The sequence below is a fragment of the Setaria viridis genome, chromosome 3 (assembly GCF_005286985.2).
Source record: "Setaria viridis chromosome 3, Setaria_viridis_v4.0, whole genome shotgun sequence".
Lineage (NCBI taxonomy): Eukaryota > Viridiplantae > Streptophyta > Magnoliopsida > Poales > Poaceae > Setaria > Setaria viridis.
The window spans coordinates 48,131,242-48,151,217 of record NC_048265.2 but is presented as its reverse complement, the minus strand read 5'-3'; the positions used below and the strand labels follow the sequence as shown (position 1 = coordinate 48,151,217).

Below are 19,976 nucleotides of genomic sequence, written 5' to 3'. Positions count from 1 at the left end.
AGGGAAAAAAGGGGAGAATTTTCTAGTAGGGAGAAAAACAAAGAGAGAGAAAGAAACAGGTGATGGGCATCCAAGCAGACCAACCGCGCCGTTTCGATCTGCGAATCCGTTGGTACAGTGAACCTGGAAGGCCAATTTATATTAGGTCCTTGATCCATGGTGCATCTCGTTGAAATCCTGATGCTTCGCATAATGGCATGCATATGGATATGGCGCTGGTCCAGAGCAAACCAGGCAGCCATAGATAGATGCCTCCGTCGCTGTTGCTGCCAAATCCCCATCCGGCCCACCAGTCCTTATCGCAACAAGATGGCGCGCGATCGCAATTACACTCTCTCGATCACACAAACAAATAAAGTCCACTGATCAAGACCAACAAGCCGTCAATACTCTTCAGCAGATGAGACGATGGGGCCGGTGCTTTAGGGAGATGCATGAATCCTTGCTGCTTCCTTTTTTCTTGAAGGAGCCATTGCCATCTTACAGCTCGAATTCCTCTGTCATGCTGCCCGACCGGTAGACTGAATGGCCTCCGGTCCTCACAACGCGGTAATGCTGTCGAAGGATGAGAGGAGGCAACCATGTCATCAGCAGATCGTGCTTTCTGATCAGGTTATTCAGGTGAAAACAAAGGTGGTCAGTTCGTCAGGTCAGGCTCAGGCAACTATTCTGCTTCAGTCATGAACTCACGATCATTCGATCAATGGCGTTTAAGTACTGTGTGACCAGTCCAGCAATCAAAAGGAAGCAGGAAAATAAAGGAAGAGGGAATAATCTTCAGAGAAAGGGATCATGGCAAGGCCCCATCCATACATGGTTTGGTGCCGCAAGAATGGAATACGGCTATAGATGATGCACAGCCTCCGGATCAAAGTGAACAGGGACAAAATTAAGACCAAATCTGGAAAGCTGCGTGCAAAGTTCAGAGCTTTATTTTGGCGGGGGCAGGGGGGACTGTAGGTGATAATGATTCCAATCACACTTTCTTTTTTCCAAAAAAAAAACACAAGCACACTTTACTTCTTTAATTTATTATTAATGTTTGCTCTTTGGTGAAAGAAAATATTTTTCATCTGCCAGGTTGATCTACTGGTTCTGAAATTTTCACCGATTATTGGAGCTTTTAAAAGAGTAAATCACCTAGTTTATCTTTGTCAGGGGTTGAAGGAATGGTGAGTTTGATAGAACAGGTTTACTTCCATTGATCTGAAAGCTAGACACTGCTGATAAGAAACAGAGCCATGATTCAGGCCAGAACAGTAGAGCACATGCATGATGCATGCATTGGCTCAACCGTGGTCACCATTACTGTCACTCACCAGCAGACAGGATCACAGGAGTGACCCATCCATCTGATGATCCATGAGCTCAGCTCAGCACAAGGCTATGCTAGATGTTGGGTGTCCCGTACTGGTAATATACTGGTAAACGTATTTTCCCAAAAAGAAAGAAAAAAAAAAGGTAATACTGGAAGCATTGATGGATGATGATGAGCTCAGAGAAATGATTGGCAATGCTCCTCTCTTCTTGGAAACTGGAAAAGACATGCTATGTCAATGAGCTGGAGAAGACACGGGGAAACATTATGGGAAACATTATAATCACAGAGTAGTCATGAGTCATGACATGGTCAGCCAGTAGTGGAACACAACACAATTCAGTTGACAATGAGCTGAACTGGTACATATCAACATTTTGCTGGAGATTCCGGTGGTCTGAAAAGACACAATGCATATATGCTGAGAAAGGACTTGGCAAATCTCAATCACCGATCAAATTACTACATTGCCTACCAAACGGGGGAAAAATGAATCAGTCAAGGGATTGAGCAAATCCCAAATTTCCCTACGATTAATTAGATATCGATCGGTCAAGTCTTAACCTTACAGCATCAGTACTATAACTAACTACACAAACATGTAGAACCCCCATCAGCTTGTCATACCCTGGATCTCAGGCTTGCCACAACTTTCTGAAAAAAAAAATCCAGTATAAAGGTTAGGGAAAGTCAAGTCAGTGATGAATAATTGTATTGTTAGGAGTAAAATGATAGGGAAAGTCAAGTCAGTGATGAATAATTGCATTTTTTTAGAGTATGAATAAGTGCATTCAAAGAGGAAGAAATTCAGAGCTCTGTTATAGAGCTATCCAAGGATCTCCAAGAGATATATGACCTGTGAGCTTTTGAGTTTGACACGGACGGATACAATGCATGTGGTTGAGTATGAGCAGGAAACTGTTTGTTTTTCGAGCATAAAGGACCCTCCCGACGGCGACGGATTTTCACACTAGCAAGATCACATTCTCTTGGATACCGTATTTGATTTTTGTTCAATGTTGCGTACCGTATTTTTTGTGCAGGATGGCATCGGAAGGTAACGCCCGTGTAGTCGCCGGCGGCAGGCTACCGTGTCGGCGGCGCCGGCAGCGCTGGGCTCTGCTGCTGCTGCTGGTAGAAGCCCATCCCCTGCAGGTAATGCTGCTGAAATCTCTCAGCAAACTGCAAAGACATGCGTGTATGGATCAAGGGAGGAGTTCAGCGGCATATGGGTGGTGGTACCATGGTGGAAGGCGGCGGTTGGAGGTGGTCGACGGCGAGGTAGCGCGCGTAGGGGTCGGCCACCGGCGGGCTCTGCACGGCCGGCGGCGCCATGAACGTCATCCTAGGCATGGACGCCACGTGGGGAGGGGCCACCATCCGCTGCATGTACTGGTGCACTCCCGCCGGGAACATCACCGGCGCCGCCGCCGCCGCCGCCATCCCGCCGCCCATCCACATCATCTGCACCGCAACAATCCACGTGTCAGTATGTCACAGACCGAGGTCTCGTTCTTGGGTAAGAACCATCTTTTTGGCGCCAAGAGGACACTCACCTGCAGCTGGAGCTGCAGCGACTTGAGGTACTCGATCGCCTCGTCCAGCATCGACGCTTTATCAGTCTGAAGAATTCGATTCGACGCAAGAATACAAGAGAGTATGAGATCAGATAATCAAGGAGATGGGATATGCAAGAGCAGGATTGCAAGTTCATATGTGATTACTTTGTTGCAGTGAGGTATGAGCTCCTGCAGGGCCTTCATCTTCTCGTTGATCCTGTCCCTTCTTCTCTGCATCGGGTTCAGGTCACAGTTAGCAATGGCGGCCGCACGAGCGAAAATTCTCACGTTCCTGCGGGAATTGTAACGAAGAACGTGATGGAAATTTTGGAAGGAGCCAGGCCTACCCGCTCCGAGAGGTTGTGGACCTCGGCGGCGCGCCGCCGCTTGGCCGTCGTCAGCTTCTGCGCCGGCTCGCACGTCACGTCGGCGGACTCGAACTCCGCGTCCTGCATTTGCGGCCGTGTCTGTCATCGATTGATCGGGTGCAGAAGGGATTGATGCCGCGACAAGATCGCGATCGGCAGCGCGGGCGTACCTCGGCGTCCGTGGAATCGCTCTGCTTCCGCTTGCCGCTCCGGTTGGCACTGGCGCTGGGCTGCCCGGCCTTGGTGGTGCATGACGTCGGCCGCATCGACGACGAGGTCACGGTGGCCGCGTCGCGGGCCTTGCCGCCGGCCTTCCCCGCGTCCCCCGGCGGCGGCGCGCCGTCGAAGGGCGCGCGGGCGCGCGGCGTCTGCACGTGGTTGCTCCCGCAGAAGCTCGACCCGATCGTCAGCATGGACGACTCGCCGGCCTCCGTCGCCGTCGCCGTCGCCGTCGCCGCGGTGCCGTCCTCGACGTCGCCGAGGTCTCCGAAGCACGCCTTCTCCCGCGGCCTCGGCGGCGGCATCAGCCCGCTGCTCTGGGGCGCGGCGTCGCCCGCGCACTCCGCCTCCTCCTTGCACGCCCTGCCGCTGCCGGCGTCGTCGGCCGCCTGCGCCTCCCCGAAGAGCTCCGTGAAGAGGTCCCTCTCGAGCGGGTCCTCCGCCGCCACCGGGTACTGGAACCACGCCGCCGCCTCGTCGTCCTGCACCGCCGCCGCCGGAGCCTTCTCTGGCCTCGGCGGCTTCCGCGGCGCCTGGCTCTGCATGACCACGTGGCCGTTGCACCACATCAGCTCGATGAGCCCGTCGTCGTCGCCGCTGCAAACCACACCATTTCACAAAACCATCGCCATCAGCCATGAACGGAACAGCATACAAATCATGCCATGAACGATCAGAACGCACTTCAATTCCGCGAAGGCGTCTCCCATGCTGCTGCTCCAATCAGGGCCGTACTGGTTCATGGCTCCTCAGACCGCCGCCGCCGTGAGCATCCCACGGAACACGAAGCGCGCTCGACCGCTGCAAGGAGAAGGGCAAGAGAACTCCGTCATATTTCCAGCTGCAGGAACCAGGGTTCGGACTTGATACGCATCGCAGAGTGATCGAACATGCAGACAGGGTGATCTTCCATCCCCTTTCAATTGATCAAATAGTAGCAATTGAATTTCAAGGATCAAAGGAACTGAATTTGAAAAAGCAAAGGGCATGAGTGCAGAAGCAGAACTGGTATATACAATAATCTACAAGCGTATTGCTCTGCAGCACCTGAAGCTCTGAACCTGGAGAGCGAGGCACCAGGAGAGATGAGCACGAGACTAACAGAGAGGAGCAAGCAGAACCAACGAACAGTAAAAATGTGTGGGCTCATCCATTTTGACTCGTGCCCCGGTGCGGATAGAATGGCATATCCATTTTGACTCGTGCAGATGGAACAACGTTCAGGGAACTCAAAAGACAAGGGAAAAATAAAAGAAAAGAAAACTAGAGATAGACAGAGAAAGTACAGAAGAAACAAGAACCTGACTATTTTATCCGCTTCTGAACTGGGCGGGCTTCGCTGCAGCCACCAATAAATCTTCAGAGCCTCCCTTCACCTTCTCTCTGCTCCTCTCTTTCTCTCTCTGGTGTCTGACTGTCTGCGCGATGAGCTGATGATCAGTAGAAGAAGCTGAGGAGGAGTAAGTGTGGGGAAGAAGACGAGCTCCGGCTGGGAAGTTGTTGGCAAGAAGGGCAAGCACGGGGCGCCGGCCTTTTTAACGAGGGCCAAAGTTGGTGCAGGAACAGTGGCGGCGCCCGCGACTGAACGAACGAACTGGATTCGCCCCCGGGTAGCACAAGCACAAGTGTAGGCCGGAGAGCGACCGGGAATGGTTATCGCGTAGCCATTCTACACCGGGACCCCAACTTGCCATCACCAGAGTCAGCCTCTGCTAATTTTCACACGCGGGTAAATTATTTTTTCTTTTTTTTTCAAAAATAAAATAAAAAGTATCTTGTGCGGGGGCAAAATATAGGTTGGTCTAGAATTGAAACTTGAGTTGACACTTGGCAAAGCTGTACACAATCACGACTTCATCGTGACGTTATAATCCAGAGATTCAGCCCACGATACTTTCTGAATAGCCGCGGACCGCGGTTATGTAAAGAGTATAAGGCGCCGTAAAAGAGCTCACTTTGAAACCTCTCTACCGTACCATGCACCAGTATAGACTTGACTATACACTTGGGTCGCGGTTGCCAGGATCCTCCCTGGTAGCCCTCGGTCTCATCATCATCGGCGCTGTCGGCCTGACTGTACGTGTGGCACCAAATCTCTAAAAGAGATTAGCGTCACGTCCATCTCACTCCAACTCACTCACACGCACACTCATCACACACGCACACACGCTCGAAGAACAAGTCAGTCAGTTGCATGTTTGACAGGTTCCACTCCTGTGGCGAAGCCCATCCTCCTCCGGAGAACACGCGTGAGCATCCGGATCGATCTAGCTCAAAGCGATCGATGCGTACACTGTGCCGCAACAGAAGGAAGCTTAGCAAAGATCCGATCAAATTGCGGCTTGGTCCCACAAGAGCGCACAATTCTATCCACACTGAGAAAATAGGAGTACTCTACTCAATTTGCATTGCAGGATGTGACCTCTCTCGGTCAATGGTGTTCAGAACTTCAGATCATGGACACGTACAGGCAGGGGTTTCATTCAGCCTTAGTTTGCTTTATATATCTTTCTCACTTTCTTTTTTTTGCTGAAATAATGATCAGAGACAAAGTGCAGGGCCTGTGGCAATTGCCATGCACAGGAGTATGTAGTTTTCACTTTTCAGGTATGTCAGATTCTCGAATTATGAGGTGTGATTCTGAAGCAATGTCTGTTAACACTTGCACATAGTAGGGACCCTTAGGGACTCCCCTTGTTTTTCTGGAATTTGGCAGGTTTTTTTTTTCATTTCCTAGAAAAAATTATGGCCAATCAGAACCTTTATTTCTATGTTCTCAAAGTACCACCTATGATGTATTCCAAGTCGCGAAAACTTTAACAAAAACCTACTATCCAAATCCAATATCATATATATAGCCGATTTATCGATGAGACAAAAACCTCAAATTTTCCTTTCCGACACAACACACAAAAAGACTACTACTCCCTCCATCCCAAATTATAAGTCATTCCAGAATCTTGGAAAGTCAAAGTATCTCAAGTTTGATCAAATTTATATGATAATATAATAACATTTATGATGTCAACTAAGTACAATTAGATTCTTCATCAATTATATTTTCATAGTATATCTATTTGATGTTATAAATCTTTATAATTTTCTCTATAATTTTGGTTAAACTTGAGATGCTTTGACTCTCCAAGATTCTTGGATAACTTATAATTTGGAACGGGGAACGACTCTACATTACAGATTAGGAAAAAGAGAAACCTCCTCCGCTATCTGTTTCTTTCCAAAAGTGAGAAAAAGAGAATATTTTATTCCAAGAAACAAAGCAAGCCCAAAAGGAAGAAGTGAAAAATAAAAAAGGCTGGCAGGGGATCTTATGCTCCTGCCATCTTTCATCATGAGGAATTCAGAACAGCCGTGGCCTCAAAACAGATCCTTGGGATCCCTGGCCACATATTTTATTCTCCGTCTGGGCCCTCTCCTTGCACCAAGAAACTTGAGTGAGCTGCGTGCTGGCCTCCGAGCATTCTCAGCCCCATCAGATGAGAGGCAGGGAACGCAGCAGAGGCTCAGCTCAGGGTCGCCTTTGCTCTGAGGGCTACAGCCTGGGGGAGGGGCATGGCTTCTTGTGGCTCACGTCCCTCCCCCTGGCTAACCACCATTTCTGATATCCTCGCATCATTTTGGCTCAACTTAACTCCTGTACACCGACATAAAGGTGCCAACAGTTTCTACGTCAGAATCATGGGTGACAAAGGCAGCCTCCTCATGCATTCATTTGGTGGAAAATGATTTTTTTTAATCAAATGATGCTGTTGGTTGTTCTTGAGCGCTCTGGGTTCGAGCAGCTTGGACTCGAGCTCGGGTGTGCATCTTCTTCTTAAGTGAATGCTTGACCTTTCCGTCGATTTTTTCGAGAGATGAAAAGTATTGTGTCCAAGAATGTGATTCAGATAGGGAATGATGATCAGTGTTGGTTGCTTTTGCTAGTCTTCAGGATTCTTTTGAAAGCTTCCGGGCACCTTTGTGCGGTAGAATAAGGTGAGCAAAGGAGCCTGGGTGGTTGACAGAAACAGGGCCGGGTGGCTCGATGGCTTCGCTTTGAGAAAGTAACTCCCTGTTCACTGGTTCAGTGTCCATACCTCATCCAAGCAGAAATGGGCAGCTGATCCATGATGTCAATTCTTTTGCTGCTGAATTGCTTGGAAAGCACAGACGACCTAACCATTTGAAGCTGCATTCAGGCATACCAAGTTTATAAAACATTGAGGAAATGAATATGCAAACAAGCTTCCTCTTAACTCTTGACTGGTCCTTGATACAAACATTTTGCTCAAACTTGCAAAAAGTTCAGTGTGCTACTAACATTTTCCAAAAAGAAGAATGTATAGTTTGATTTTTTCAAAAAGCCTTGCAGTTTTCATCTATACTAAGCTAGTTGGCTTATCTCGCCACATGGCTAGTTGCGGCGATCGATGTTGCCCAGGAAGACACCCCACTTGGGCTCGGGGACCTGGACGGCGCCGGCGGCGGGCACGTCCATGGTCTCCCCCTCGGCGGCCTTCCCGGCGCCGGCGATGGCCGGGCCGCCGCGCTCGACGGCGCCCGCGGTCGTCGTCTCGCCGCCGAGGGCGCCCGGCAGCCTCGGCCTGACCTGGAACGGGTTGAACAGCGACGCCCACAGGCTGAGCTGCTCCTGCCGCGTGGCGCCCACGTAGGGGGGCACGAGCGCCGGCACCCCCGCGAACGCGGGCGGCGCGCCGGGGAGCCACGGCATGGACGCGCCGGCCAGCGGGAACGGCACCGGCACCGGCGGGAACCGCAGCCCGCCCGCCAGCGCGCTCGCCGCCGGCATGGACATCGGCATCGGCATCGGCAGCGGGAGCCACTTTCCCTCGCCGAGGCCGCCCTGGCCCTCGCCGCCGCCTCCTGCGGCCAACATGGCGGCGGCCTCCGGCGCCTCCGCTGCCGCCACGTCGAGCACCGCCTCTGCCGCCTCCGACGCCAACGCCGGCTCCGTGCTCCCCTCCGCCGCGTGCAGGCGCCTCAGCGGCCTCGCCGCGGCCCCGCACCTCCCGCCGAGCGTGAGGACGACGAGGCAGAGCGCCGCAGCGACGGTCATGACGGGGCGGCAGCGACGGTGGTGGTGGGCCATTGCCGGACTCTCTGTGTGGGTTGGTTTCTTGGCCGGAGAGCCTCCGGAGGCCGTATGTATAGGACGCCGCGGCGAGGTTTTAGGTATGGGGTTTGTAGGGGACCTGTCAGGAGAAGGGCGTGCTCGAGAGTGAGGCCTCCTACTCGCCTCCTAGCTGCTGCTGCTTGTTGCACGAAGCTGGTTGGCCGTTGACCACCTACAACCGAGCCTAGCTGATCGATCTGGTTGGAAGTTCAGTTAGGCCATGCAATGTTCGTGCAGCTACAATCCCATAAAAATTGCATCTTTATTGTGCAAGTGGCCTGTTTTGACACATGAACACATTGCCGAAAAATAAACTGCTATATCCAGTGGCCACTGCACTGCCGCAGTAAAGACATGGAAATGGAACAAGCTATTTTACTTAGAATGAAGCTAGAGATCCAAGTGATATAAGCCATTTTTTAAGTGGGTCCTACATTCGCCCTCCAATCTTCGCGTATCATGTAGGCAACGCCAGGGCAAACAATTACCAAACCCTGCAGTCTACAGATTGTTCAGCAGCGGCACAATCCAAAGGTTGCCTTCGTGATCTCGTGGCATAACAGTGCCAAGTTGCAGTAACGGTACCCGAGTCCCAACAAGCGCAATGTTACCGGACATCATCGTATCACACCAAAATTTGGCAGTTTGGCTGTTCAAGTTACATGTGAAGCTGTTAAGGAAACAAAATTGCTACGATCACTAGATTGCCAATAACTTTACCGCTACAACATCCGGTGCCATTGCTCACAGCACTGTCACGTGCTTTTCTGCAAGCAAGCCTCAACGGCGCCACCCAGCATCTCTGAACGAGGAGCTTCTGCCTTCCAGGTCTTCATCAAATCACCTTTGTAGCATTGAGTCAGTGGATTTCCTTCCGCATTGCCATTTTGCAGCTGGCAAGTAGCTGGCAAGTATATAGTATGACGCGACAAAACTTTGGGTGCATCTCACTCATTTGCAACTGATCTCTTCTCCAGCAATGATGACAAGAAAGCGGAACATAGTTTTGTGAGAGGCGGAAGAACATGAGACGATCCACTGAATATGGTCTCCCAAGGCCTGTCTGAGGGGATAAATGGAACATCTGAAACCTCTTTCTTTGACTCCAGTTTTTGAAGCTCTCCGTAAATAGAAGCGTAGCCAATCAGTGCTGAAACAACAGACAAGAGGTTTCAGTGTTTGTACATAATGCTTCAAGATTAAAAGGCAATGGAAAACTTTTCTACGTTTCCCAAGATACAGAAAAACATTTACCAGAAACAACTTCAGAAAAGCATGGCATATAACAAGCGGCAATACTTATATCATGTTTGTTTACCACATATATCATTCGACTAACAGTAGCAAGGATTGTATAGAAGAGATTAAGAATATAACAACCCATATAACACACTCACCAGGTTCATCAGCTTGAATCTTCTTGTCTGCGTTCCTGCTAATAACCAACTCCTCACTCTTTCGGGGATCAAAGATGGCATATTCATGGGAACCATTTACATAAACCAATGACACTGTCTCTCTGTCTCTCGAATTATTAGCATTTGCATCCAAAGAGATGTCACCTTTCACAAAAGAAATGCTGCCACCCCTTGCCTGGAAACAAAATTATGTGTCATAAAGGTCCCTAGTCCATTGTGTGCTATCTAACAACACATACGGAAGAAAACAAACCAACTGAAATTTTATTGGAAAACTACAGGAATAAGCAACTAAGCATACTATCTAACAATAAAAGTATAAACATGAGAATATTAAAAAAAGAACAAGAGCAAAATTCAGTTCCTTAAAGTATACCCAATAGAGCGATACTCCAACAAGTTGATATGATAGGTCAAAATAGCTCAAATGGGCATACCTTCTTTACCGACCAGGAGGCAACAGGGTTTGGGTTTTCTGCATTGAAAAGTAGAATTGCTCCATCTTGCTCTGTTGATGCTCCTCCATCAGGACAGCTTAGAAGAGCAAGAACCGCAAATTCGTTCCCATCTGGCGAACAGCATGCAGCTGTAAAAAAACGTGCAAATATGAGAACGAGATCAAAGGAACTTGCTCATTGACCACAGATTACTTTTCACAACCCAACCGTCAGACAGCACTTGAGAATGTTAGGAAAGAGGACCAGCCTAAAGATCAGTACACCACTGTTAACAACATTTACATGTGATTGCAGCAATGTAACTTGGCAGCCTTTGAGGCTGGCCAGATTCTGAGATTCATCATGATGATCATCCTGAAACTGAATTAGACAGGACGGGGCAACATCTAATGTGACAAGGTTGTCAGATTCATCTTATGTGCATCCATGGGCATGAGCAGGGAACGCTATCCATATCCAAGCATCAGAACAAGAATTGTGTTTTCCCAATATGATAAAGCATAATGCATTGTAAGTAGAACATGCCTACAATTTTTGCCTTGCTAAATCAAGATAGCACAAATTGTGCTGCTAACATAGTATGTACCTTCTGCATAAATGCTGTAAGACCACTGCATGGAAAGATTTGAAACATTCCATACAGTAACCTGTGGTCTTGAACTCTGACATACAGACATCAAAAACACCGATGTCCCAACAAAAGAAAGATTTGTAACTGGCTGCAAATACAATAAGTGCAATAAGTCAAGCTGATATGTTAAAGCAGAGGTATAACATGAAAATACAAGTCTAGGTATAATCAGATACCGATAATGTTTCTGCAATGACACCAACAAGCGCATTATTATCAGGATCCCACAGTGTGATGACACTCTCAGCTGCAACTGCAAGAACAGATCCATCGGCTGAGAAGGCTGCTGATGTCATAGGTTTCTTCCTGCAAAATTTCAATTGCTTCAGAATATTATCTGCCTCACTTACCAATAAAAAAAAAGGAATGCTGGCAGACTAGTTGCGCGGTTACATTAAAGGTGTTTACAAATATGCTTATGACTAAATCTTTGCCCATATTAACAGGTATTGCTCAAAGGAAAACAGAGCAACTCACTTGTACGAGGCAACCGATTGGCATCTCCAACCAGCACAATTTTTTTCGTTGCTTGATTGTGAAGATAAACTCTGGACCCAAACCTACATAACAGAACAATAAAACTTATGAAATAAGGAAACAAAGAATCCCCTCAAAGATAACAGATATGCACACCTTGAAGTTACCACCAAAAGAAGAGCTCACAGCCATATTCCTTCCTGGGCGGAAAGCAACAGCAGATACCTCAGCATCACTGCATGAAAGAATTAATATAGAAGTTAAAACAGATAGTTTCATACTTTCAGTTTGTATTTATCAGCAACCTTATAACATGGACCAACCTGTGAGGCTCATAAATGACAGTGGACAAAAAATAATTTCCCGCACTAGACCCGTGATTCCAGAACTTTAGTGTAACAAGACCACCCAATTCATCTTCAGGAAGCTTGACATCCACAGTGCACATCAAACTGCCCTCAATTGACAATGAAACTAAGGAAATGTACATCTGTAGCAAAGAAAAAAAAATGGAACATGTCAAAAGCTAAGGTTAAAATCTGAATACCAATCAAGAACAGCAAATTATTCAAGCATCAAAGGTAACTAGTTTATTTTTATCAATGTAGAAAGCATGTCAAATATATCTAGAATAAAACTAAGTATGAAAAAACAACTATAAAGCAGCATATATTGCTGCAAAGTGTTTGCCAAACAATAAACAGATAACAGAAACAAAGAAAAAACGGAATATAAAGAGAAGGTAAAGTGAGTACAGAAGAAACTAAAACAATGTGACTAGAAATATACACATGAAAACATGTGTCATCTTACTGTGATATCATCAACAGGCTGAAAATTCCTCTGACATACTTGCAACTGAAAAGGTTAACAACACAGGGATTAGTTTCGGTATAAAGTGTCCATCGTCCCATCAATTTCTGCCCGAAAGAGGACTGAGTAAACACGAGAAGTTCCTCTGTTAGGTTGATTAGCTTACCTCTGAAACCTCAGTGTTCTCAAACAAATCGTAGAACTGTATGCAGTAATCTTCCGTTGGTATAGCAACAAGTCTATTTGTATAATCAAATCCATACACAGACCGATCAGATCCACCCAAGCTCGTGGAAGCAATTGGCAGCTACAGAGATGAATATAGAAAAGGATAATCATGAGATCATGACCATACAATATAATCACCATTCATCTGAAATATGGAAAACAGAACTAGCAATGCTATTTAATTGCTTAAATTCTTGAAGCAAAGAACTTTCATGTTATTACAAACCTTAATTCCAGCGATAGATCGCATGACCTCCATATTAGGCATTTTTAGGAGATAGACTTGGTTATTTGTGCATGACACCTGGAGTATGAACAACATCAGCCATCATTCACACAATGGGCAAGAAAAATCAAACAGACTGGATCAAATAAGTAGCTTGCAACATTCTTGAGTGACTTAACCAGCCCTATAGCAGCCAACCCTTATGAATACTCCACATGATAGGACAATTACGAGTCAAAAGCAGGGTTATATTTTACTTCACTCTGTCAGCTCTAATAGAATTACTTAACCAGTTGTTTAGTCTAAGGCATACCAGCATATCTTTATGTTATGTCACTGCATAATTAGCAGTAGTCAATATGCTGTCATCAGATACTTAACACAAACAACTTTCTTAGTTACCTAGGTTTTTCTTGTATGACGAAGCAAGCAGCAGACAGACTTAAATCAGTAATTATGCCCATGTCCGTGCAACAAAGGAAAAGAAAGGAAAGGACTATCAAATGATTATTTGAACTTATTACCACCATCAAATAGACAAAATTGCCCAGTGATCAAAGCATGATATAGGTTTAGCTACAATATTATTTTGAGCAAATTCAGGAAAAAAATAGTGAAGGAGGAACTTGATTTTATGTTTCTATATTGTAGCACATAAGAAAACAAGGAATGGTAACAGTATGAGATCCATGCATGACCATATAACAAACTTCTTGATGTATTCCCCTCTTAAGACTGGGACGTATGATGGTCTCAATTTTGAACTATTATTTTGATTCTAATCGATCAGTGACATAATTTGTACACAAGGCTGAAACATGAATAGCTGAATGAAGAATTGGGTACAAGAAGGAAATGGAAGGATACTTACACAGGAAATGGAAGAATCTGGAGAATCTACAAAGAACAAAAGAGGAGACCCCAGACGTGGTTTATATCTTCTCTTGCCAGTATCTAATTGCCATACAACAATAACTCCCTCCAAACCACCTACAAAACAGAAAAATTGTCAGAGAATTATAGAGCAAAGTATCAGACCATCATTACAGATCTTCCAGGAAAAGACTGAAATTAAATTGATGTTGACAAAGGTAAATGAATAAGCCAAACCTGAGAACAAGTACGCTCCGTCAGAGGAAAATTTGAGAAACCTCACTCTGCTTGAATGCCAATGCCATGTCGTGCACATATCTGCATCATCATCGCCCCTAACACCATCCCTTCCTTCATCCACTTTTGACTTTGAACTTTCAGAGAACTTTGCATTTCCAAAATCTCTCCAAATCAAGATCCGCCCTGTTACATCACCAGCAGCCACAGTTCTCTCGCTTGGATGGAAAGCCAGAGTGGTCAAGTTTTTGGTGTGCCGGAGCTTTGTCTTCCTTATCTTATCAGGCTTGAAATCTTTTGTTGGTATGTTCCATATATGGAGCTTTCTTTTATTTGTAATGCCCAAGAATTCCCCAGAACTACTCGCAACAATCTTTTCTGGTTTGCGTGTCTGTTTAAATCAGAGTAAATTGTGCAGGGAAGTAAGTTTCGAACACTGAAAAATTTTAACAGCAACACATCTTCAACAAAATTCTATACTTTCCAATTATAAATTTTTATTGTTTCCAATTTAAATACCAGGATTACAGGCAAATTTCATAGCCATACGAGTGAATTACTATTCCTAGCATAACCGTCCATATAAATTACATTCAATACTAAGATTTATTCATGTGAAAAGTGTTCAGAAAATTAACGGTGATAAGAGAAGGTATAAAGCTGAAAAACCTCACCTCAGCCAGGAGACCCACTTTACGCCCCTTCATCAGGTCATAAACTCTCATCTGCCCACGCAGTGCTTTTGATTCATTAGCCGGCTTACTCGTATCTTCCACAGAGATGAATGCAACAGGAGTCGACACTTCAGCTCCTTTCGAGGTCCTACAAATGTTAGGAACCACCTGCAATCACAGAATCAAAACATAAGCATGCGCGTTGGCATATTTAATCTAGAATTCACTCATCACTAATAACCAGAGCAACGAAATTGAGGAAGCAGCAGCTTGAGCTTACCATGGAGTGGACGGGGAGCCCGACCTGGACCTTCCGCACTGCCTCCGCCGCCACGAAGTCCCAGTAGATGAGCACCCCGTCGAGCCCCGCGGTCCAGCAGTAGCTCGCGAGCTTGACCGCCGGGGTCGCCGTCGCAGCGGCCGGCGGCGGCACCACCACCACGGCGGTGACGTCCCCTTCGTGCCCCTCCAGCTCCGACACCTGCGAAACGAAAACCACACGGCCGCGGTGAGGCACCGGCCACAACCCCACACTACCAATTCGTTAAGCGGAGGCAGGCGGCGGGCGCGCGGGACGGCGCTTACCAGCATGGCGGTGGCGGTGCTGAAGACGGAGACGGCGCGGCCGGAGCAGACGAGGAGGAGGCGGCCGTCGGCCGAGAAGGCCGGCGGCGCGGAGACGTAGCTCTGGCCGCCGGTGATCATGGCGGCGGCGGCGGCGAGGGGGTTCTAGGGTTTTGGGGCTTCGGAGTGGGAATGAGGAGACAGCGGCGCTGCTGGCTGGACGAAGGGTTTTGGGCTTTGTTCAGCGGTTCGAGCGGGTTGGCGGATCGACGACGGCCGCGCAACCGGGTCTAGACCCGCTTTGAATTTGGGCTTTAAGATGATGATGAATTGGGCCGAGCTCTGTCTCCGTTGATGATGGGCCGGGCCGGACCGGATTAGTATCGCACGTATATCATCCTCTCAAAACACACACACACAGAGGCAGGCAGTAAAAATCCTATTAAATAAACATAGTCCATGAAATTCCTCTCAGAAAAAAAACTAAATTCATGACACAGCTCAGGACTCAGAAGAAAAACCCAAACAATTCATGGCAAGGCCATACGGGCGTGTAGTCGTGTACAGAAGCAAAGCATCAGGATAATGAGCATAAGCATGCCAATGTGAAATGCTCACGGCAAGGAGCAGCAGTATACTAGACTGAATGTGAAGTAGTAAACGTTGACTCAAGCTGCTTAACCCTCCGTTTGTTCATACTTTCCATTTCCGAGGAGCGACCCGGTGTTTCGGGAGATACGAGAAGGTTGACAATGTATGATCAGGTGCTTTCCAGGTTTCAGGATTGGGATAGTCTTCGGACCTCGGCTCAGAACAAGAAACATGACGTTGTCCTGGCCTAACAAGAACGATCAAATCAGCAGCCTGTTGGAAGGGATGCTGTGACTGTAAGGCAGTGCAAGCAGAAGCTGATCCGGCAGGCACCGGAAAAGAGAACATTCTCATTCACGTCAGCTGCATCTGGAGTTCAGTAGAGAAGTACTTATAAGACAAATACCTAAGAACTACACCGGCTTGGTTTTATGAAGTTCTGCGAAACAGAAAAACACTGCTGTCCTCCTCATTCTTCACCTGCGCTATATGATGTCCTCAAAGGCATCGGACGTCCAACCAGCAAATAGGGTGTAAAAACGCAAGTCTGGTTCAGACAACAAAATTTCCTCTCTGTATGCTCAAGTTGGATCAGTGAAAACCTACACTAGTCACTGAAGGCAGTCCCAATGGTATATTGACGATGATTTCTATCCTCATTAAATGACTTGCCACGTAGGCAAAATGCTGACATGGCAACGTAATTAATGAAGAAAGAGAGCAAAAAACCTATAAATGGTTTCCTCATGAAGAAATCAGGTCTTCTCTTCACCCAATGCACCAAGAAATCATGAAATCGCCATTAGGGAGAAACCATCCGTTTCTAGGGGGCCCGTGCCACACTCCCATTGGAGGAAGAAGATAGAGTTAGGAGAGAGAAAGAGAAAATAATTATTACTCAAAGACACCTCCACTGTGGAAGATAGTTTCTATAGATGATTTCTTGTGCTATGGAAACCGCGTCAGTTTCTTCCATTGGGACTGCCGTGACATCGCTAGCGCTAAATCATTTAATGAGAAGGTCTATGACGATCCAGCTAAACCAGGTGGCTTATGCACTCCCTTTTCTTTAATCGAAGCCCTGGTCTTTTCAGCTTCATCCCACTTGCCTGCCTCAGCACTGATGTTAGACAGCAGCACATAATTTGATGTCTTGCGAGGTTCCAGTTCGAACAACTTTTCAGCAGCCAATCGTGCTAGCTCATCGTTTTTGTGCAGCCGGCATGCTCCAAGCAGTGCACCCCACACGCCTGCATTTGGTTGGATCTGCATTCCTTGCACAAGTTCAAATGCCTCGTTCAGTCTCCCAGCTCTTCCAAGCATGTCCGCCATGCAAGCATAGTGCTCAGCCACAGGCTTTAGTGAGTACTCCTTTTCCATTGAGTTGAAATACTTCAATCCTTCATCAATAAATCCAGCACGACTGCAAGCCGACAAGATACCAACAAGTGTGACCTCATCAGGTCTGATATTATTAGCTTTCATCTCTAGGAATACTGAGATTGCCTCGGTCCCATGACCGTTCAAAGCATAGCCATCAATTAACGAATTCCATGAAACAATGTCCTTGACTATCATCTCATCAAAGATTTGTTTTGCTTCCAATATCCTTCCACACTTGGCATATGTGGAAATCAAGGCGTTTCCAGCAAATGAATCATTGATATGCCCACTCCTAACAAGAAGACTGTGGAATTGCCTCCCAACTTGCAAAGCAGCCAGGTTTGCACACGCGCTGAGACAGCTTGCATAAGTAGACCAGTCAGCCCTCTTTGTGTCCCTTCTCATGAGCATGAAATGGTGGAGTGCATCAACAAAGAGGCCATTCTGAACAAATCCAGATATAACTGAATTCCAAGATACTGTATTTCTCCTATTCATTTTCTTGAAGATACCAACTGCCTTGCGCATTTGACCACCCTGAGCATAGCCAGCAATCATGGTGTTCCAAGAAACTGTATCTGTATTGGGCATTCGCTGGAACAACAACATGGCCTCTTCAAGCATTCCACACTGGACATAACCAGATAACATCGTATTCCAGCACACTGTGTCGCGCACCTCAATTCCATCAAAAATCTGACGAGCCTCACCAACCATCTTCCTTTGTAAATATCCATGCATCAGTGCAGTCTTTGCTGCGACACAGTTGAAAGGCATCTGGTCGAGAAGATCCTTTGCTTCTTGGAGTTTCCCAGCACGTACTAATCCACTTACTATACTTGTCCATGAGATCGAGTTCTTATCTGGCATCTCCTCAAACAGATTACAGGCCTCCTCCATGCGAGAGAGCCGCACATACCCTTCAAGCATCACGTTCCAAGCCACAATGTTTCGCTCAGGCATTTTGTCGAACAGTTCTCTTGCATCATCGATCTTCCCTGCCCGGCAATACCCATTGAGCAAGGTCACCCAGGAAACTACATTAGGTGATTCAATCCTTGCAAAGAAGGTAGAGGCCCCATCCAAATCCCCAGCTCGCACAAATCCCTCCAGCATCAAGTTCCAGGACACCAAGTCCTTCTCCACCATTTCATCAAAGAATTGCCCTGCCCGAACCATTTGTCCACTCTGAGTGAGACCCGCCAGCGCGGAGTTCCAAGAAACCAGGTCCGGGGTCGGCATTTCCTTCAGCAGCTTGACCGCATCGTCGAACCTGCCGTTCTTGGCGTACCCAGAGATCATGGCGTTGTAGCACGCCGCGCACTTGTCGCCAGGCATGCGGTCGAGCACGTCCCGGGCGATCTCGAGCTCCCCCGCGCGCGCGTAGCAGGAGACCATGAGCGTCCAGGAGAAGTCATCCCGGTTAGGCATCTCGTCGAACAGGCTCCGGGCGTCCGCGACGCGACCGTGGTCCGAGAAAGCCGCGATCATCGCGTTCCAGGAGACGGCGTTCCTGCGGGGCATCCCGTCGAAGAGCGCTCTGGCCTCGTCGATCCGCCCGTTGCGGGCCAGCGCGGAGAGCATGGCGTTGTAGGTGACGGTGTTGCGGCGGGGCATGGAGTCGAACAGGCGGCGCGCCGCCGCCAGCTGCCCCGACCGCGCGAGGCGGGTGAGCTCCTGGTTGCTCCTGAACACCGCCGTGGCCGCCGCTGCAGCGGTGACCTTGGCGGCGCCCGCGGCGGCCATGAGACGGAAGGGAGCGCTCGTTCGCGTCAGTCGGCGGCGGCGAGCAGGGGAGGACAGAGCGAGCGCGCGCGCGCGCGACCCCCACACAGGCAGGCACTTCACTTGGTTCGGTTCGGCAACGGCACGCGCCCATGCCACCATGATGTCATGTGGGTGGCAGGCTGGTAGCGCTCATCCGAGGAAAGTGGATCTCGTCGTCTCGATCATTTCGGCCCACTTTAAAATTGCAGACCACCTAGGAGGCCCCCCCGTGCGTGTAGAAAGGGTTGGGAAGTTTGCATTTTTGGCCCGTGTGTGTTTGGGGCTTATGCGGGCGGGCAGCTTCTTTGGGCTTCAGATTGGGGCCTGATTGGTTTTCGGACCAGTGTGCCCTGGCTCGCACCACCCATCCAGGCTCCCGCCGGCCAGGCTCGCTAGAGGCAGAATTTTTTTTATTTTTATATTTTTTATGAATTTGTAGAAATAAATAATCGAACCAAAAATTTGCAAAAATAAACCTATGCCGTCGGATCAAACGACGGTAGGGGGCTTTCGCCGGTTGAAACGACGGAAGCATGCCGGCTGCGCCGCCCTGGCTTGGTTCGCCAGTTGAGACGGCGGTAAGTGCCTTACCGCTGTTTCATACGGCGATAGGTGGCCTAACACCGTTTCACTCGGTAGTAAGTGCCGAGCATGCGCTATAACCGGATTGGGGATGTTATAGCCGGTTGAAAAGGCTATAGCTTCCGTTTTAATTATTTTTTCTTCAATTTTATGATATTTATGAAAAAAATTATGTAGTTCCATTGCAATATTTAACTTTATAATTTAAGGGTATATGTCTGTTTTAAATATTTTTCCTTTATTTTTATGATATTTTTAAAGTAAAATATGTAACTTCGTAATTTGAAAGAGGTAGAGTGATTGAACGAAATAATTGAAAATGATTTAACTCCTAGCCTACATAAAGTAGTCTGCGGATAACCACAAATCGTACAATCGTACATATAATAGCCTGCACCGGCCTAAAAAAATAAAGAAGATTATACGCACTAAATGCGCTCTCGTTTGAAACGAGGCTCA

The 19,976-nt window shown here is 47.6% G+C and overlaps 4 protein-coding genes across 5 annotated transcripts; all 4 read right to left on the bottom strand.

The window, feature by feature from the left end:
• Positions 1 to 1,638: 1,638 nt before the first annotated feature.
• On the bottom strand, positions 1,639 to 5,087 carry LOC117846972 (transcription factor PHYTOCHROME INTERACTING FACTOR-LIKE 13). 2 transcript variants are annotated; one of them, XM_034728104.2, is made up of 9 exons: positions 4,766 to 5,087; positions 4,149 to 4,265; positions 3,416 to 4,061; positions 3,225 to 3,326; positions 3,043 to 3,108; positions 2,875 to 2,940; positions 2,561 to 2,782; positions 2,346 to 2,467; positions 1,639 to 1,972 (listed from the first exon to the last, which is right to left on the bottom strand). In XM_034728104.2, the coding sequence occupies exons 2-8, from the start codon at positions 4,205 to 4,207 to the stop codon at positions 2,405 to 2,407; spliced, it is 1,224 nt and encodes a 407-aa protein (XP_034583995.1). In that variant the 5' UTR covers positions 4,208 to 4,265; positions 4,766 to 5,087; the 3' UTR covers positions 1,639 to 1,972; positions 2,346 to 2,404. The 2 variants fall into 2 exon arrangements, with proteins under 2 accessions (XP_034583995.1, XP_034583992.1); XM_034728101.2 differs by having other exon boundaries at positions 2,346 to 2,479; positions 4,766 to 5,085.
• Positions 5,088 to 7,690: 2,603 nt separating this feature from the next.
• On the bottom strand, positions 7,691 to 9,038 carry LOC117848643 (uncharacterized). The gene has a single exon (XM_034730128.2). It carries the CDS (start codon positions 8,569 to 8,571, stop codon positions 7,876 to 7,878), a length of 696 nt encoding a protein of 231 aa, XP_034586019.1. The 5' UTR covers positions 8,572 to 9,038; the 3' UTR covers positions 7,691 to 7,875.
• A 155-nt stretch (positions 9,039 to 9,193) lies between these two features.
• Positions 9,194 to 15,398, bottom strand: LOC117848641 (uncharacterized). Its single transcript, XM_034730126.2, has 16 exons — positions 15,216 to 15,398; positions 14,911 to 15,111; positions 14,631 to 14,798; positions 13,957 to 14,347; positions 13,718 to 13,836; positions 12,847 to 12,924; positions 12,559 to 12,699; positions 12,393 to 12,437; positions 11,903 to 12,069; positions 11,736 to 11,814; positions 11,580 to 11,662; positions 11,279 to 11,408; positions 11,058 to 11,190; positions 10,451 to 10,599; positions 9,993 to 10,188; positions 9,194 to 9,745 (listed from the first exon to the last, which is right to left on the bottom strand). Exons 1-16 carry the CDS (start codon positions 15,333 to 15,335, stop codon positions 9,543 to 9,545), a joined length of 2,403 nt encoding a protein of 800 aa, XP_034586017.1. The 5' UTR covers positions 15,336 to 15,398; the 3' UTR covers positions 9,194 to 9,542.
• Positions 15,399 to 16,333: 935 nt separating this feature from the next.
• LOC117848642 (uncharacterized) lies at positions 16,334 to 19,033 on the bottom strand. Its single transcript, XM_034730127.2, has one exon. The coding sequence runs from the start codon at positions 18,912 to 18,914 to the stop codon at positions 16,809 to 16,811; it is 2,106 nt and encodes a 701-aa protein (XP_034586018.1). The 5' UTR covers positions 18,915 to 19,033; the 3' UTR covers positions 16,334 to 16,808.
• Between the last annotated feature and the right edge of the window lie 943 nt (positions 19,034 to 19,976).

Coding starts and splice junctions, on each gene's coding strand:
- LOC117846972 (XM_034728101.2), bottom strand. CDS start 4,207: ATGAACCAGTACGGCCCTGATTGGAGCAGCAGCATGGGAGACGCCTTC. Junction 4,062..4,148: donor GACGCCTTCGCGGAATTGAA/GTGCGTTCTGAT, acceptor TGTGGTTTGCAG/CGGCGACGACGACGGGCTCA. Junction 2,480..2,560: donor AACCGCCGCCTTCCACCATG/GTACCACCACCC, acceptor AGATTTCAGCAG/CATTACCTGCAGGGGATGGG.
- LOC117848643 (XM_034730128.2), bottom strand. CDS start 8,571: ATGGCCCACCACCACCGTCGCTGCCGCCCCGTCATGACCGTCGCTGCG.
- LOC117848641 (XM_034730126.2), bottom strand. CDS start 15,335: ATGATCACCGGCGGCCAGAGCTACGTCTCCGCGCCGCCGGCCTTCTCG. Junction 12,925..13,717: donor CAGATTCTTCCATTTCCTGT/GTAAGTATCCTT, acceptor TTCATACTCCAG/GTGTCATGCACAAATAACCA. Junction 9,746..9,992: donor GATTCAAGCTGATGAACCTG/GTGAGTGTGTTA, acceptor CTGTTGTTTCAG/CACTGATTGGCTACGCTTCT.
- LOC117848642 (XM_034730127.2), bottom strand. CDS start 18,914: ATGGCCGCCGCGGGCGCCGCCAAGGTCACCGCTGCAGCGGCGGCCACG.